At 41.7% G+C, this 18,525-nt stretch overlaps 1 protein-coding gene across 2 annotated transcripts; it reads left to right on the top strand.

Moving 5' to 3' along the window:
* The first annotated feature begins 10,160 nt into the window (after positions 1–10,160).
* On the top strand, positions 10,161–14,029 carry LOC133885173 (uncharacterized). 2 transcript variants are annotated; one of them, XR_009903199.1, is made up of 4 exons: positions 10,161–10,484; positions 11,261–11,947; positions 12,458–13,230; positions 13,492–14,029. XR_009903199.1 is itself a non-coding variant. In XM_062324838.1 (3 exons), the coding sequence occupies exons 2-3, from the start codon at positions 11,406–11,408 to the stop codon at positions 12,525–12,527; spliced, it is 612 nt and encodes a 203-aa protein (XP_062180822.1). In that variant the 5' UTR covers positions 10,161–10,484; positions 11,261–11,405; the 3' UTR covers positions 12,528–14,029. The 2 variants fall into 2 exon arrangements, 1 of the variants encoding a protein (XP_062180822.1); XM_062324838.1 differs by having other exon boundaries at positions 12,458–14,029.
* The last annotated feature ends 4,496 nt before the right edge of the window (positions 14,030–18,525 follow it).

The following is an 18,525-nucleotide window of genomic DNA, read 5'->3' as shown; positions in this document are numbered from 1 at the left end:
TCTGAGTCCGCCTGAGCGGGTACAAGAGTTGAGATTGTGATTGGTTTCTCGCATAAATATGATTTTGTGACATTGATAAACGGGACCGGCAACATGAGCGATTCAAGCTCTACACCCACCGGGCCAGCTATTGTCATGCCTGGTTTTCAAAAGAATAACCAGGTGCATTTCACATGTATACCAGAATCAGTTTTGTCATACATGCGGTGATATTATAAGTGATACTCAGTTCTATATTGAACAAAATAACTTTATTGAAATAAATATCAGAGTTTTAAACCGCATCAAAAGAATAAAAGGGAAGTCCAACAAAAGCTTCAGCGCACATCACATACAATCGATTGGGGGCAACGCGAATTAGGACGTTCTATCTTAATTGTAGTCTTCAGCTTCCTTGATATCCACATAGTCTTCTCCAACTGAGCAATATTTATTGTTGGAAACAGCAAGTGTGAGTACATAGAGTACTCCGCAAGTGTGGAAAAGCATGATATAAAGGCTTAAGACAACAAAGGATTGACTCAGGTTTACTGCATCTATGTCATCCTAATCTAGGACTCAAAAATGACTTAGCAATTCTATTTACTATGTGTGATGACACCAAAATTAAATGAACATCTCATCAGATTCCATCCGACTACCAGACACATCAGATATCTCGTATCTGGCTACCAACTCATCGGAGTACCACTACCCGACTATCCAAAACCAACCATCTAAAATCCCCACTAATCATAAAGAAGTTCAAGTCCGCTCTTGACCGTGAGCACGACTGATCGATGAGTTTTATACACTGTAGAGTCTGCACACTTTACCCATGAGTCATGATTTCATCACGCGCATTACCATGTGATAGTCTCCATGTTTCTGTGTCGGCTAAGCACTTACACACTTTCGAGGTGTGCGTCAAAAGATCACTACAAGGTCTTTACAAAGCTTCCGCCGACCTGTAAGCACCCACTGAGTTTTCACTGCTAACAATGATTCCATAACTGCAGAAGCCTCCTCTTCTACCACTCAACAATCCAATGGTGCTCACAGAACCAGAGGGATTGCTAATTAATTAGTCAAGTCGTACTCATAGGCCTCGTGGTTGCGCTATTGTGCCGGGTTACATGTCCACGAACCGATCCTTAGCCTTTGACTTGGGCAAGACTACGAATAACCACATGAGTAAATTAACCATCATGAATACCAGAGTAAACAAACTGCCTGGAACGCGTCCATAGGCCAACTGAAGAATACCATCACCAGAGATAACAATAATGTCACAACCACCCTCGGTCCACTTACCCAAGTCCCTAGGTATCCATGTTGCTACCAGGAGTACCAGACCAGTTCATGTTGCATAGACCATTAAACAGATTAATATTTAAACTACCCGACTCGATAGCATGACTAAGCATTTCTACCAACGACATCCAAACTACAACATAAGAGATAAGGATAAACATGAAAGAATCTAGTAAACCATAGCCACTGGATTCATATTGATAAGCATGCAACTTAAAAAGTAAAAAGACACTCTTTCCTATAATGGGATCAATATGATCAAGGACATTTACTTGGATGCTGCTCAGTGATCTTCGAAATCTTGATCTTAAAGTCCCTCGAGTTGTTTCGGAACGTTATCGACTAATCACGGGAAGTACTGACAAACAACAAAAATAAAACACTAAGAACAAAATACCAAACAATAGCAAAGCAATAGAAAAAGCTTACTAACGGAAAGTGTTCGTTACTACGATCGCGAGAGCGGAAGAATCGTCTAAAACGGAGCTATAATAAAAAGTTATGAGGGTTAGAAGCTTTGGGGGTCTTTCTATAAAAGAACAAGGGCTAAATTGTAGAAATAAAAGGTTCTAGAGACTTATTTGCAAATAAATAAAACTACAATGGGCTAAAAGTAAAATAACAAGGGCTGAAAGGGGCTTTTTTATGAAACCCATAAATCCTAGGGACCTAATTGCAAAATTACCTATTTAAAAGAATTAAAATATTAATTTTAATTTAGAAAACCTAATTATGATGTCAGCACGATGACGTGGCTGCTGACTGGCTCGGCTCGGTTGACATGGACTGACACGTGGAAGGCACGTGGCTCTAACATGGACTATGAGTGCTAACTGGGATTATGTGACATGTGGCGGATTCCTAGTGGGTCAGGAAGGGGTATGGGATCTAATCGTGGTCGTTCATCTACAATCGGATGGTTGTGGGGCCTACCTTGGATCCGGCTAGGGATGTTGACGACGACGAGGTCGGGACAACGGCGAACGATGGTTGAAGGTCGGTGATGACGCTATGACGATCGGGGAACTCTGGCGAGCGGCAGAAGACGATCTTCAAGCATCAGGGAGTCCGTTTGATGGGCACGTCGGCGTCGGAGCGCGACGGAATGGCCTGGCGATGGCGAGCTTCAATGGCACGGCTTCGGGGGAGGCTAAAGCTTCGTGAGGTGGCCGGGCTTCAACAAGAAACGACGGGAGGCGATGAGGTGTGGGCGGGGAACATGGGCATGGGCTCGAATGGTGTCAGGGTTGTGCAGAGACGCTCGACGATGATGGGGTTGCTCGGCGGAGTTCGACAGCGGCTTAAAAGCATGTAGGTGGATGAAATCTGGCGGGATTTGACGGTGTGGGTGCGGTGAGGTAAAAGAGGTTCGACTAGGGGTTCGATATGGATTTTATAGACACAGGGGAGTGGTTGCGGAGTTGGGGGAGGTCGTGGTGGCGGTTTCGACCAAGTGGGTGAGCGGGGAGTAGGGCCAGGAGATTTAGGATGATGGCAGGCCCACATGCCAGAGAGAAAACAGAGAGAGGGAGAGAAACAGGTGTCACAGTTATGGAGTGAAGCTCAAATTTGAGTGTCACTCCTGGGTAAGGCTGAATGCGTATATTTGCATCCGTCGAGTCAAACTAGAACAGTTTAATACTATTTTTTCTTGAGATTATATGCATCCATAGGGCCAGACTGGGGCAAATTCGACTAGTTATCCACATGGACCATATATACAGACTGAGTGTAGTGATATTTGTTGAAAAATAGAGTATCTGGTTGGTTGTATCTGTCTAGATAAGTTGATGTGAGTTTCTACTTGGTTGACCGAATATAAGATAGTGTGAGCGAATGCCACATTTTAGCTTGTGATTGGTTACTCGCATAAAGGTAATTTTATGACACTGGTAAGTAGACACCTGCATGAGTGGATGCAGTAGCCTGTATCCAGCGGACCAAGCTACGAGACCTACATTGCCTCTGTTGGACCAGACTTAAATAGTGTATATAATCAATTAAACACACTTCTTCCTAAGGTTATACGGATCCACCGGGCTAGCACCATCACATATAAGGTTTCGTAAAGTTGTATTGTATAAGCAAACTAACGAGAAACAGACTAAGCGGAGTCATATTTTTTGAAAAAAAAAAGTGTTTGGTTGGTTGTATTTGTCTGGACAGACTGAGTTGAGTTTCTGTTTGGTTGACTGAATCTGAGATTGCGTAAGCGGATCTAAAAGTTAAGATTGTGACATTGATAAGTGGGACCGCTTGCATGAGTAGATACAGGCTGCGAATCGAGCTTCATTCCTATAGCATGATGAGATCATATATTTGCATCTATGGACCAGGCTGCAATAGTGGATGCACGCAACCAAATGGATTTTCTTTTTGAAATTTTATGCATCCACTTGGCCACGATGGAGGAGATCGGGTAAACATTGGGCGTGTTTGTTTGCCCGCATGAAGGATATCCTAGCTATGTTCGTGCATATATTCTCACGAAAAAGGTAGTTGGTTGCTTGTATGTACTGTTCTTTTCTGCATATACTGATTCAATTATACATTTGGAGCTTGACTTGGCGGATGTAATGCGTCTGCTATAGTGTTGCAACAGACCTACTTATTAGTCTTAATTGCATGGTTATTGTATCCGTCCATACAGACAATCAGGCACTTTCACATGGTCATTGTATCTACCCATATAGACAATCAAACACTTTCACATGTTCATTGCATCCGCATGTGCAAGGTCATTGTATCCGCCCATGCAGACAATCAAGCACTCTTTTTTCCAGAGTTACTGTATTCGCTCAACCTGCTTCTACTCGTCCAATATATATGTTATAGCTCTACAAAAATCTATACGGATAACCAAACGCACCTATATGCAGCCTTAGCGTCATTGTATCTGTGCTTGTTGCTTGTTTTTGTTTGGTTGACCGAATATGAGGCGGTATGAGCAAATGCCACAGTTTAGCTTATGATTGGTTACTCGTATAAAGGTGATTTTATGACACTAGGAATACAAGAGCGTGTATCCATTGGGTCAAGCTACGACACCTACATTACCTTCGTCGAACCAGGCTTAAATAGTGTATGTGATCAATTAAATACACTTCTTCCTAAGGTTATACACATCTATCGGGCTAGGACCATCACATATAAGGTTTTATAAAGCTGTATTATATAAGCAAGTTAAGAGAAAACAGGTTGAGCAGAGTCATATTTGTTGAAAAGAAGAGTGTTTGTTTGGTTGTATTTGTGTGAACAGATTGAGTTGAGTTTCTATTTATTTGACTGAATCTAAGGTTGCATAAACGGATGTAAAAGTTAAGATTGTAACATTGGCTAGTGGGATTGCTTGTATGAGTAGATGCAGGCTACGAATCGAGCTTCATTAACATAGCAGGAGTAGATCTTATATTTGCACCCATGGACTAGGCTGCAATAGTGGATGTATGTAACCAAACTAATTTTGTTTTTGAAATTTTATGCATCCACTTGGTCAGGATGGAGGAAATCCGGGAAACATTGGGCGTGTTTGGTTGCTCGCATCAGGGATGTTCTAGCTGTATCCATGCGTATATTCTTGCAGAGAAGGTAGTTTGGTTTCTTGTATGCAGTGTTTTTTTTTTCTGTATCTATTGATGAAATTATATATTTGGAGCCTAGTTCGGTGGATATATTGTGTCTGCTATAGTGTTGCAACAGGTCCACTCATTAGTTTTAAGTGCAACGTAATTGTATCCGGCCATACAGATAATCAACCACTTTCACATGGTCGTTATATCCGTATGTGCAAGATCATTGTATCCGCTTATATAGCCAATCAAGCACATTTTTTTAAAAAAATACTATATTTGGTCAGCTTACTTCTACTCATCCAATATATACGTCGTAGCTCTATAAAAACCCATACGAATAACAACGAAACACACTCATATGTAGCCTTAGCATATCTGTGTCTGTGCTTGTTGCTGTATAAAATACGCCCAATGCAACTCTTTGTCCGTCGATGGGTTAGTTGGTCCAGGGTCGTCGATCATGTTGTGTAGTATCGGTCAATCTCCTCTCCGGCCATTTCTATAATCTCCTTGATCAAGTTTGCATGTCCGTCCGAAGCAAGACTTCGACTATGCCTGGGCGACTGGCTGGCTGTTGTTGTCGGTCCTCCTTTCCAAGTGCGACCAACTGCTGCCTGTTGCTTCGCTATCCGAAACTGCACGCAACCAGGGGTCCTGGTCACCTCCGTGTTCACATCGACGTTCGTAATGTCACGTTGGCATTTGACTATCTCTAGAGGCCAATTAAGGACACAAACTAATTAAGCCGGCAAATCACATCAAGCTAACAAATTAAAGCTACTATAACTTCTCTCGTATAATACAATAATACTGTTAATAATCAGAAGGAGCTAGCTACCTCAGCTCCCATTATTAATCAGTAATAATCAATAAACAGCTTATATCAGTAATCGGCGGATAGATAGTAAGAATTACCACTAAACAGCAACAAGGTACTCCAGATGTCTAATTTGAGGGATCTGGATCTGGAGTTCATTTGAACAGCCCGGCCGGCCGTTTACTTGTCAGAAAAAGCAGACAATGCTCCTCAAACACTGCATGCATAATATAGATAGTACTCCAGTAATTACATGTATAACCGGCTCGGCTCACACACATGTAATTACATGACGAAGTTAATTTGTTGCTCCGAACACCTTGGCAAAAACGAGAATGCTGCGGGCGTGTTGGCACGTACGGCGAGTTGGCGACGCGTCCCGGCCGGTCCGCCGTCGTCGGGACACGGGCGGAGTGGCACGACGCGGCGGGCGCCCGACCCGGAATTACGGCGCTACCCCTGGGCGTCACGGTCGGAGCCGTGTCTACCGGGAACATGCACACGCACGATGGAGCGGCGCGGATTATCGCACAGCCGCCGAGGCAAAGGCAAGGCGTACGTGTGCGGCCGCCGGCGGCAACATACTGAAGCTCCTCTCCTGTCCTGTCCGGCCGGTGAACAGAAGCGCGCCGGCTCTTCAAACGCCTTCTCTTCGTTTGGTTTCCTTGTCCTTAGACTGAGATTTTATACTTGTGTTTCCAAACTACTACGTAAATAAAAGTGGATTTATTTAGCAAAATCGATCGGTTCCTATCGTAACATGCATGGATTTTGATTAAGCAAAATCTGAAATTTGCACCAGTGTGTTATAGCTAGTACATACAGTATAGTATGCTGGGTCTTTTCCGCATTGAATCGCCACGCGTGCGAGACATCACATAGCTACAGACGGAGGCCTGCTGCTGCATGCGCTCTAGCTAGCAACTGTTGTCCACTCCATTTCCGAGAAGAGAGAGACTGGAGCGCCCCAAGTCCAAGCCGGCCAGAGGGCAAGCCAAAAGACATGGCAATATGGCATGCATGCAAGAATCAAAAGTTGTAATCATTAGATATGCGTTCTCTCTCTCTAGCTCTTAGCTTGCGTATATTTGCATGTCGGGTAGCTGAGGACTGTGACCTAACACGACCGCACACGTACGCATTCTCTCTCTCTCTGTGGACTCTGGAGTGAGTTGAGTTGAGTTGCACTTGTGGTTGTCGGAGAGAGCTAGCACTGGTAAAGATAGAAAGCAGTGTATGTATTGGCAGGTGCAGAAACATCCATGCGCTGAAGCCGCAGTACTCTGCAATGATGCAATCACTAGTGCTAGTAGTAACCACAGTCCGCCAAGATGGAGCTGCAGGGAAGATCAACATTACTTGCACGAAGACGGGCGGACAGAGAAATGCCTGAGCAGCTTACATTCTAGCGCACTAGTCTAGTACTTATTCCTACCAGATACATCGTACTACTGGATGGAGTAGATCTTTCGATCTGCCTCGTGCATGCGCTTTCCCCTGGATCTATCTTTCTATTATTCTATTATTGATCAGGAATGGTCTTTTTCATGAATGGCGCGCGCAGAGAAACAGCGGGCCTTGCATTTGTTTCTGTTTGCTTCGCTTTCCTAGCCATATGTAGTAAATGAGGATGCTTGCTGTAGATGAGGATCGCTTTTTGAATGCACTGCAGTGCAGGACTAGTTGCAGGCAGTGGAGGGGACAAGGGGAGGACTAAGCCCAAGGGATGTGGTACAGAAGAAGAAGAACTTTGGAATGCAGCGCCTCCGTGGAAAGCGGAGACGGAAATGGAAGCGGAATGATTTCCTTGCTGCTAGCTGACGTGACTAGTCCAACAGTGGAGTCCCAGTCGCCTCGCTCGGCTCGTCTCTCCTCCTCGACCTGCACCCTTTCTGCCTGCGCTGCACTGCCGTCCGGCCTACCCCTTGCCAGACCATTTACAAAGAACCAGTCCACCGAGAGTTTTCAGGCTTCCATCGGCTCATGCTCGCACCACTAACTATCTCATCAGTGAATCAAAGAACATTCTCACAAGAAACTCAAATTGCACTACTGCACGATGCAATTTTGATACACATCCATGCATGATGATCAAAAACACGCATATCACAAGACATTGCACAGCGCATATATTTCTCTGCACCAGCAAGTTTCAGTGATACTGTTTTTCTCTTTTAATGCTTTGAGACGGGTTTGAACAAACACGAATCACACACAGAATATAGGGAAAACCCCAAACGATGGCGACATCTAGGAAAACATAAAACACCCTAACTCACAGATAGGGCGGCCCCTCTCGCCATCCATCATCTCAGTAGTACTCATTCGCTGCACTGTCTGAAATCATGTCCATTGCCGATTTGCCATGTCATTAGAGCCTGCAGAGTTGGTCTCCTTGTTTTGTGCTTCAGAGTTGGCTTCGGTGCTGTTCTGGCCACCATTACCTACTCCTTGAGCTTGAGTTGGTTAATAGTTCTGAAGGCTAGCTCCGTCGGACGGGACTAGACAGGGCATTTGAGAATATGGTATTCTTCGACTGTTCGCTGTTGATGGACCGAGAGGATGCCTGGCCGGGCAAACCAGCTGGGTGTTGGTTGCTTGAGTTGCCAAACTGTTGCCCTTCACTTTGAGGATATTGGTATACTCTTGAAGCAACTCGTGCATCACTCACTCCGTAGTCCATCTCACGCTGCAGGAAAAAAAGTTGATAAAACATGTAAGACTTTGTCACCATTTTACCTACATGACTAAAGGATGATAAGTTTGCACACTGACATCTAGAAGTTGACAAATTTGCACTTTAGCAGGTTCATAAGGCTTTAAAATCCTAAGTGCACAAGCCACCTTGTAGCTACTTGGAGCCATATCCGAATCGCAGAGAGATTTCAACATGGGCAGCTAAAGCAAATGAACTACTTCAAGTTGTGATGTTGCATGCTACCATCTGGATTGCAGCATCAGATGCCATCCGAAGTGCAGAGCTAAGAAGCATGCTGCTACTTCAAATTCATAACTGAATCCAACAATGCATTTGGTGGCTTTGGCCTGTACCTGGATATGAACCATTACTCCACTGGTATTACTTCTCCTGCAGCAACAACATGAAAATCCAATAAGTACAGTCTCAATGAAGTTTGTTTCTGATTCTCAAGGTGGCACAACAAAGTTTGGACAAGAACAACAGCGTCTGGCTCGGGTGGTGAGTCGAACCCGTCCGGGCTCGATGCCTGGGTGACGCACTGGGTTCCGATTTATTTTGGATTTCTTCAGCTCTTTTGGCGTGGCGTTACAGAAAGGACTACGACGTGCTTGTCGTCTACGAGATTCTTGATGGGTCCCGGTTATCTTCAGATGGACGTTTTCTTCAAACTCCGTATAGTTGTAGAATTAACATATGAGTGTGTTAGGTGTGTGTGGAGTGTGTGTAGGGTGAGTGCACGTGTTCATGTTCAGATACTATAGTTGTATTCAGTGGTGGAGAGAGAAAAAAAACAACAGCGTCTGAATTGAACAATGCAGGTTCCGATTTATGAAACGGCTATCCAGAATTCTGTTGTCTGATAACTCTGACGAGTAGACCCATTTCAATGAGCTTCTCTATACTAGCTGCAATTTACAAAATGCATTTTTAAATTCTCTGGTGAACAGTTTGACATGTATTCTTCTTTGATGTATACTAATTAGTAGCAGCAGCAGCTATATATTAGATGCAATTAATGGCTTGTCTGTTGTGCACTAACTTGACAATGGCGAATCGGACGACGACATCCCGATTCCCACCGCAGCAATCGGAAGCCGAAACCTCCCAGCCGTGCAGATGGAACAGATGGGTAGAATCGAAGGGAAATTTGAAGAGGTGAGGGAGAGTGTGTGGAAGGACTGCTTCTGCTTGGCGATAGCCTGGGAGCAGAGCACCGAAGCAAGTGTAGCGTACTACTCCTGTACAAGAAAAGTGCTGTGCATTTGTACTACTGTACTGCCCTGTCTGGAAGGAGAAGAAGGAACCAACGGAAGAGAATACTATGAATAATATATCTGGGCCGGGCCCTGCAGCGCAGCTCCAACGTCCAACTGAAATTTTTACATTATAACTTTTAAAAAATATTTATTCTACAAATAGACTCATGTGAAAGTAATTTTTTGAAAATGAATCTTTTTTCACAGCGCTGCAATAATTGGCATCGTGGTAACTGCCTTGTATTATTTTCTATTTTGAACCTAAAAGATTATACGTGATAGCTATTCGATTACGACACCAAATATCATAAAATCGTAAAAAAAATCATTTTTTAACATTGTTCCGCCATATGGCCCATATATCCATGCATAGAAAAAGTTTTCTGAAAAGCGTTCAAATCTAAAAATTCCACCAATGTTCAACCTCCCGCGAGGATCAAAGTCCGGCCGCCATGGAGATCCGAGCCCCACCGACCCAGCAGAGCAGCCCGTCTACTTCTACTCCACCCACCACCTGCGGGGCCCACCCGTCAGTGGCACGCGCAGTCCACGGTTACTCCCAACCCAAAAAAGCTGACTGGCTCCACCGCAGTCCTCCTCCGCCATTTCCATCCACCTCCGAGCTCGCCTTACAACTTCTCCGCTCGCGGCGGCTACATCCTTCCGGCTCCCCAGCGCGTTCGTCCAACTCCCGTCCGCCCCTCTAGCGCTCATTCCACTCAAGAGTCAAGCCAAGCACGCCACCCGCAGTCACTTCTTCACTCGTAGTCGTTCTCTTCTCAACTCTTGGCTGGCGAGGAGTGCAGATCCACCCGGACTTGTGCGCTCATTTCTTCTTTTCCTTGGTAACTGAATTCTGCCTTGCTTGCTTGGATGAATTTATTGTTCTTACAAGATCGAGTCTTCTTCTGGGGTCGTGTCTTTGCTGTGAGCGATCACATCCAAGTCATCCTTTTTCTTGCGGATTTGTATTCCGTGTCGACTATTTACGAATACCATTTTCCGTAAAATGCCCATGTCAAACTCCGCCCGTCACCTCATAGATCTGTGGAAAATACTTCTTCTTCTCCAAGCACCTCAGAAAGTTTGAAGCAGTAATAGGATCTTGGTTATGGTATGGCTTCGTAATGTGGAGTTGGATTTGGATACGCTTAAGAACTGGGTAAAAAAATATTAAAGATGTCTGCTTGTTTGAATGGATGTTTGTGGACTTTCACTCCTGCAGTATTACGAGCCGACATGATTAGGAGCAGTTCGAGGCATTTGAGAGAGAGTGTATCGTGTACTCGTGATGTTTTCGTGACTACATAATTGGTTCAGATAGGCAGGGAGCTCTCTCCTGGATGCAAGTATATTTGGTGGGGAAACCAGTATCAACTGCATGCACCAACCAATAATTGCGGTTCTTTAGATTAAAATATGTTGGTCCGCACTGTAGTAGACAAGTCTTTCAAAGAATGGGTTGGTCCTTTAATCATGTACTTGGTGAAATTAGATCACTAACCATCCCAGTGACCATTTTATTTACACGAGTTTATCGATAGCATGTAACTAGTAATAGATATGTCGATTCCATGACCAATAATTGCTTGACCTGATGAATGCTTAATTGCTATCACAGCATGTTTCTTGAGGAACCATTTTGCGGTGTGTCAAAGTAGCACCCGAAGATACTCTACATCAGTATTCAGTACATACCATTTTAGGTTTCCTCGATCAGATTTTCTGCAAGAATTCAGCTCATGGTGGCTGCATGAGCAGCTGAAATGCTACTGACTGTGGAGGGGGGAGGGTTTTTCTCGTCGTCAGCATCAGGATATAGCCATGGCCTCGCTCTCTTGCTACTTGGACGGAAAGGTGAAGAGAAGCGTGACAAGGGATCACCATGTAGTCAATACAGACTAGTTGGTCAAGAAGCTGGGCATGACTGCCAAGTGCCATCAGCGAAAAATGATGTTCCTGGTAAATGTGCTTCCTTTATCTGCTTTGGCTGCACACCTGCTAGGCTTGTGGGGGCATCTCCTCCAAAATTGAGTTCAGGTAACAGGTCTGGGAACACATCAGAACAATCATCCAGTTCAACCACATCAACAGCTAATGGTTCCATCAATGGAAGTGGGAGAAAAGGTTGTCTCAAGAACAACCTAAAAAGGGATTCATCTGAGCGTTCTACATTAAGTTTCGGCGAGGAGCCACGTGAGTCGCTTGAAGAGGTGCAAACCTTGAGATTTGGTATGGAACAGAGAAAAGTTCAGTGGACTGACTCTTGTGGGAAGGAACTTTTCGAGATAAAAGAATTTGAGAGCAGGTACCCCCCCCCCCTGCCCCTATTTATCTGTAATTTTCCTTGCATCTTGCCGTACTTGTTTCAAATACCAAATTCGTGCTGATCATAAATACTAAATACCATTTGTTAATGTTGCCATAGTCACATAAATTTGCTAAATTTAGCTCATCAAGAACCTCCAATACAATATCGAGTATCCCAGCTTTCATCCACATTTTTCTTTTGTCTTGGTTGAACGATCGGTTTCTTGCCAGAATGTGGAATTCAGTGTAAATCTTAAATAAATATGAATATTTTATTCCTATAAATCTGGATAGTTTTTGGTCTTTGGAATTGAAGCGAATGATCTGTTACAGCCACCCTTGTTCAGAATCTCTGGTTGATTTACATATTGAATTTGCTGGAAGCACTGACACTGATGATATTCCCGTAGCTTTAAATTTGAACTTTTTTGGACATGCTCAGTGTATTATGATTTAGTTGTTCTTTTGGATGTGTCACTATCTGATTATTGAAGTTATGTTTCAACAGCGATGATGGTCTGCCAGAAGATGACCAAGAAAACGAGGGTTTCAGGAAATGCGAATGTGTGATCCAGTGATCTTCACTTCTGCAAAGTGCCCTGGCCGAGCCGAGGCGGTGCTTCATGGGATCTTGCAGTTCTGATCTTTGTGGTCGTAATACATGACAAGATGCACAGGCTGCTTGCTTCCTTCCGATGAAGACAGATACTCGAGGAGGAATCTGGGAACTTTTTTTTTTGTACTACCTTGGTTCTTATGTTCAGTTAGTGCACATAATATGTAGGGCTACAATTTTGTCATGGTTGACTACTTCTAGTCGTTTCACATTCACCTCCAACCTATTCTCCCTTTCCCTATCGAGAAGTGCTTCTATGCTTTCAGAAAACAGGGAGGCACGAATCACAAAACACCTTTCGTCTAATTACGCATCACTTGAGGATTCGGGCTATTGGAGTCTAGACTGGAAGTCCATTTGGGCCTGAACCGTCCACGTAGTCGTCACCTCCCCATGATTCCCTTCTCTTGGTTTTTCGCTTTCCTCCCCGCCGCCCATCATCATCATGTGGAGCCACTTCGCCGCCGCATGTCCTTGTCGCGTGGTGCTGCTCCATTGTCACCCGTCCACATCACGTGGTGCCGCTCCACCGGCGCCCGTCTTCGTCGCGTGGTGCCGCTCCGCCGTCGTCCCTGGCCATCTCTCATTGTCCGACTCCTCTGCAAGGCGAGATCGAGAAGCCCTCTCCTTCCTCCGCCATCTCTCCCCTGGTCCAGCTACCCTGGGTGAGCCTCCATGTTCCCTCTTTTCCGTTCTTTCCTTCAGATCAAGTAGCATTAGCCATGGAAACAATAGGTTATAATTCCGATTTGTCATTTCATTTTTGCTATCAAAGTGCTAACTATCAAATGAGGTGCACTAGTGTTGTTCTATAGACCAATTCATTTTTTTTTTCAGTAAATGCTTGCACTTTTCCTCTCTCGTCGCTGAAATTGGGCTATCTGTTGGAAAGTATTTGGAGTTGATAGCATTCATCTTAGTTTCAGGGATCCGACAACAAAGAGTGCTCATCAATACTTCATAAAGCTTTGGAAGGCACAGTGATGCTACACACTTTTCCAAAGACCACAATTGATGTTTTTGCCTTGGTTCTTGAGTCTGGTGGCATTATGATACTACTATAGACTTTGCTTTTTGATGATAAGTATAATACACCAGGTTTTGCATTTTGTTAAGGCAAAAAAAAATTTTAGTTCAGTGCTTTAGTACATATGTGGAAATTCTGTTCATGTCTAAGAAGAAGGAACATTGAACTGCTGCTCATCTTTCTAACATGATAGAGCCTCTAATATTCTTGGTCTTATGAGATAAAGTTAAAGCTAAGTTATACCTAACAAGTACCCAGTTTGAACATGCCATTATTACCTTAGTGTTTCACCTTGCTCTTTGAGAAGGTCACGGAGAAACTCGACAAGACTTTAACCATAATTTGTCAATCTCGCATGGCAGGGGTCAACTGCATAGATGTTCCTATGTATCATTTTTTTTTGCTTTGCATACAACAACTGGATAATGCCTCGTGTAAAAAAAAAATTGCAGTGATAATTGTTCATTGGTTTACATATTGATAGTTTTGTCAAGAAATTCTGTTGAACATGAGACACCGTGAAAGAAACCGGAGTAGACACCGTGCCGCCACGACCGCGGGCGGGCGGAGTGTGGTGAAGGTGCCGACGCTGTCGATGCAGTTGGCGGGCGGCGCGGAGGTGGCGCTGCCGCCGGAGAAGTTCTGCTACGCGTTCGCGGGCACGGACGGCAGCGTGTCCATCGTCGGCAACATACAGCAGCAGGGGTTTCGTGTGGTGTTGGACGGCGGCTTCGTGCCCAAGAGCTGCTACCTAGGCTGGGCTGACCTAAGGAAGAGTAGAGTAAAGCTCAAGCACGGCACAAAATGGCCTAAGGAAGGAAGGAAGGCTGCGAGCTCTTGCTTGTTGATGTTCTTCTCTGCGATCGTTCTCTCCTTTTTTGGCTCGTCATCATGATCCTCCTCCAGTTACCCTAATAAGATTGTGTTCACGTTGCTGTGATGCCGAGAGCACTGCATGGTAGATGTAGTCGTGCTTGTGAGTTGTGAGCGAGCAAATTGCATGCCGTGCCGTTGCGTGGATGCCATGTCCGTGTCTACTCCGCACCAGCCAGTGTCTTCTCTCCTACAGTATTGCCCTTCACTGGCTGTGACTGGTCGTCATCATTGCGGAACACGTGCGCCTTCGTCCATCGTTAAAACCCCATCCAACGGTCGAGATCTGTTGACTGGAAAATCTTTGATTTTCAGACGACTCAAGTATAGCATCTCTTTCTCTCTTTTTTTTTAAGGAAAAAGCAATGATCCTTGACTGTACTTCCTCCATCTATCCATCTGTCAGCAAGTTATGGATGGATCGCCTCTCTCGCACGATACATAGATGCGTTGTGCTTGCATGGCACAACATTATATTACTAGGCGGCTTGCGGGCCTACATGCGCCTATTTTTTTATATAGAGTATAATAAAATAAGACTAAAAAAATTAGATTCGCTAATTTTAAGCATCTCAATATTTATTTATGAATTTATCAATATTTAATATATTCATTTAATTATGGAGAAAACAATGATACTTTTATACATACATATAATTTCAACATGTAGACGACAGTAATACGAACCTAACTAAATTTGTTTCATATTTTTTGAGTTTTAGATATTTTCTATGTTTTTTTATATTATTTCAACCGATTTATTAATATAACTATTATTCCTCTCGCTATTATTTTGCATTTTTGCAAAAAAAATGTATAAATATATATATACATACAAATTCATATATGTAGATACATATATGTATCCATATATACACGTGAGACCTAAATACAGTACCTTTGGTTCGCTGGCATTGTTCCAGTTCTTGGCCTTTAATATATGTAATAGATGCCTCCCTCCAGATAGCATACAGGAGAGGACATGATCATTAGCTAGAACAATATGTCAAGTCAGACCTCGCACTTACGCTATTAACGAATGAAAATGTTGCAAGTTTTGCAATAAATATCTAATTGTTACAAACAAATTAGCAAATAGACATACATATTTTGCTCCTAAAAATATACAAAATTACTTATGAGTTTAAAATAATTTGTTTTTTTGAAAATTTCTTGTAACAAAATTGTTCAAAAATTACTGTTATTTTTATTGAAAATCTATAACAGCTAGATATGATATTGTTTTTAAATTATTCTAATTTATTCATAAAATTTATTGAAAATCCGATCTAAATTGTCTTAACCTATTTCTTAAAATACTCACGGATCAATTTGAATTGACTTACGATTTTTCACAAAGTTACTTACATAATTGCATTTAAAAAGAGACAAACAAATAAATTTTTTGTCAAATGTTTTCTCTGTTTTTTGTCATATAGTGAAGTGGGTCATAGATAAATATTGCAAGTTCATATGAAAAAAATCTAAAAATAAAATAAAATACTCATGTTTATACAATTTTTTAATTAGAAATAGGTATGTTTGTCATAAGTTTAAAATATTTACGTGTAGTTTTTAAATGTATTTATATTATTGAGAGCTGGCAGGAGCTCGGTTGGTAGGAAAAAATCGACAGGATGTTCTTCAAAGCAACAGACGCCGACGTGAACTTTCAAGTCATTAGTGGGGCCTCAACTCCACTAAAGTCATTAACCTGTGGCCCGTAAAGAAATTAAAAAAAAAACTTTATTCTTTCCCTTCGGGAGATGGAAAGAGCATGCCTTCTCCATCCCAACTCGTGAGACATGCAACATTCGTCGTAATCATACGACCGTTGGACTTGAAGAAAACCAAAGCGACAAGGGATGCGATGCGACGACTATTAACAATCTCACAATCGACCGACCCCACTTGTGGAATGAAGGGTTACTTTGGTTTGAGGCGAGATCAGATAGGGTACAGTTATTTATATTTTTCTAAATATGATAGTTTAATTTTTTGTTTGGTTAGGATGAATAGAAAGAGTTAAATTTTTATTTAGTTGGTTGATTAGAGTGAATAGAATATGCTAGTTTTCTATTTATTTGGTGGGATTAGAGTGAGCAGGATGATTTATTCATATTATATGTATTTTATAAGTATTTAGATGAATTTGTGCATGTTTGAATTTAAATTAAATTAAAAAGAGAATATCACATGAAATGATAAAAATGCATATAAATAGAATATTAAAAAACTCATTTTTTACCAAATAAACTAGGGTTGAAAATATTTTTATAAATTAGTATATCATATGAGAAGAATATAAGTGATTTTTCCGGATTTTTAAGAATTTATTTGAGACATTTAAAATCTAGAAGTTATAAAAATAGATTTTTTAAGAATTTAAATTAAATATTGGCTCATGATTTTAGATCAAACTAATTAAATTAGATTGCTAATAAGCTCTAATTTACTTATTAAAATTTTGTAATTTTGTAATTACTTTTATACTTCTAAATAAAATCGAAAATTAAATAAAAAGCAGAACACACCCCGCGGAAATGAGCATGGGAGGTAGCAAACTTGGATCATGGATGGCTCGGTCCCGACATTTTGCTCTGAACGCTCCATCCAACATCTTCATTGAATATTCAATGAATCAAATGCATAGAACCAAACGCACCAAAAGGTTCGAAGAATTGCATCGATCGTCCATCATTTTGCCACTTGAGTACTTGACAAAATGACCATCATCTACTCTTAAACAGTACTGCTAGCAACACCAAGCTGTTGCAGGAAAATATAATGGGTAATCATCTGTACTGGGAGCGTGCACCCCTCTGTAGCATACGCACTGCTATCAGACTGATTCTTATACGCACTGCTCCCTCTGTAGCATACACGCTGCTATGCAACACGGCTGTGATCAAGATCTTCGGATTTCACCGTTATAATTTTAATATATTTTAGTTAATTATGTAACATTTTTCTATTAATTTTATACTAGTATTTTTCAGTTTAGAGTGAAGTCGCAACAATTTCGAAAGATCCTAACCCCATGGCTGTGGTACTCTCAATGGCCCACATTGCTGTTCCAAGCCATGCTTCCATTTGGTCTTTAGACTTAGGGACAATCCTTTATACGTCACCGTTAAAACTTACCAATATATAATATGTCACCGTGTATCTCTGACGTGTAGACTCATACTGATACGTGAAGTCTAATGATATTTTAGATATTTAGATTTTAGTCAATAATATGTGAGAAATTAAACCTTAGACTTAATACCCTTGAAATGGGTCAGTCTCAGCTTGCACCGTTCCTTGTGGCACAATAAGTACGCATCAATCGCTTCACCTCGTGTCCTTAATTGTAATATCTCTAACGAAATGTGTAACATTTCTTGTAAAATCATGTATCATTTTATCCTAGCTTTCTAAGTTGCTTCATAAGAGTATTGTGATAAGGTAGGTTCACAAATTTATTTGACATTCGAAAACCGTAGCCTAGTAAATTTTTGAAATTCATGAATATCATGAAATACAGTCAAAATTTGATGAGAATTCAGCTGAGTTCAACCGGTCAAACTGGTTTGATCGAGACAATCCGGTTGAATCGATCATTTGGTAACCAGTCGAATTTAACTAAAAACCGACTGAATTCAACCGAAAACTGACCGTATTTCCCGCATTTTATTTGTGATAAAAAAACACTCAATTTCTTAAAAAGCTGTTCGGTTTTTATAAAATTTCAGTAAAGTTCAAGAAAAACAAAAAAATACTCAACCTTGTAAAATCAACAACTAATTCATATGAGTTTCAAATTAAGCGAAACCAATTTTGTTGGCTTTCTTGTAATATGATCTACATGATAAAGGTATTTACAATCATGAAAAAAGTTGTATATTTTCTATTAGAAAATTTAATTGCTAAAGCGGGTTAAATGCATAGTTAATTCTTGCTAATCCAAAAATTATGAAACTAATTTTTTTAGTCTTCTTACATAATCCTATGTCTTTTAAAAATGCATGAACTCATGAAATATTTACTATAACATGTAGGATTGTATAAATATATT

Source organism: Phragmites australis, chromosome 11 (assembly GCF_958298935.1).
Source record: "Phragmites australis chromosome 11, lpPhrAust1.1, whole genome shotgun sequence".
NCBI lineage: Eukaryota > Viridiplantae > Streptophyta > Magnoliopsida > Poales > Poaceae > Phragmites > Phragmites australis.
This window is presented reverse-complemented; position numbering and strand designations above follow the sequence as displayed.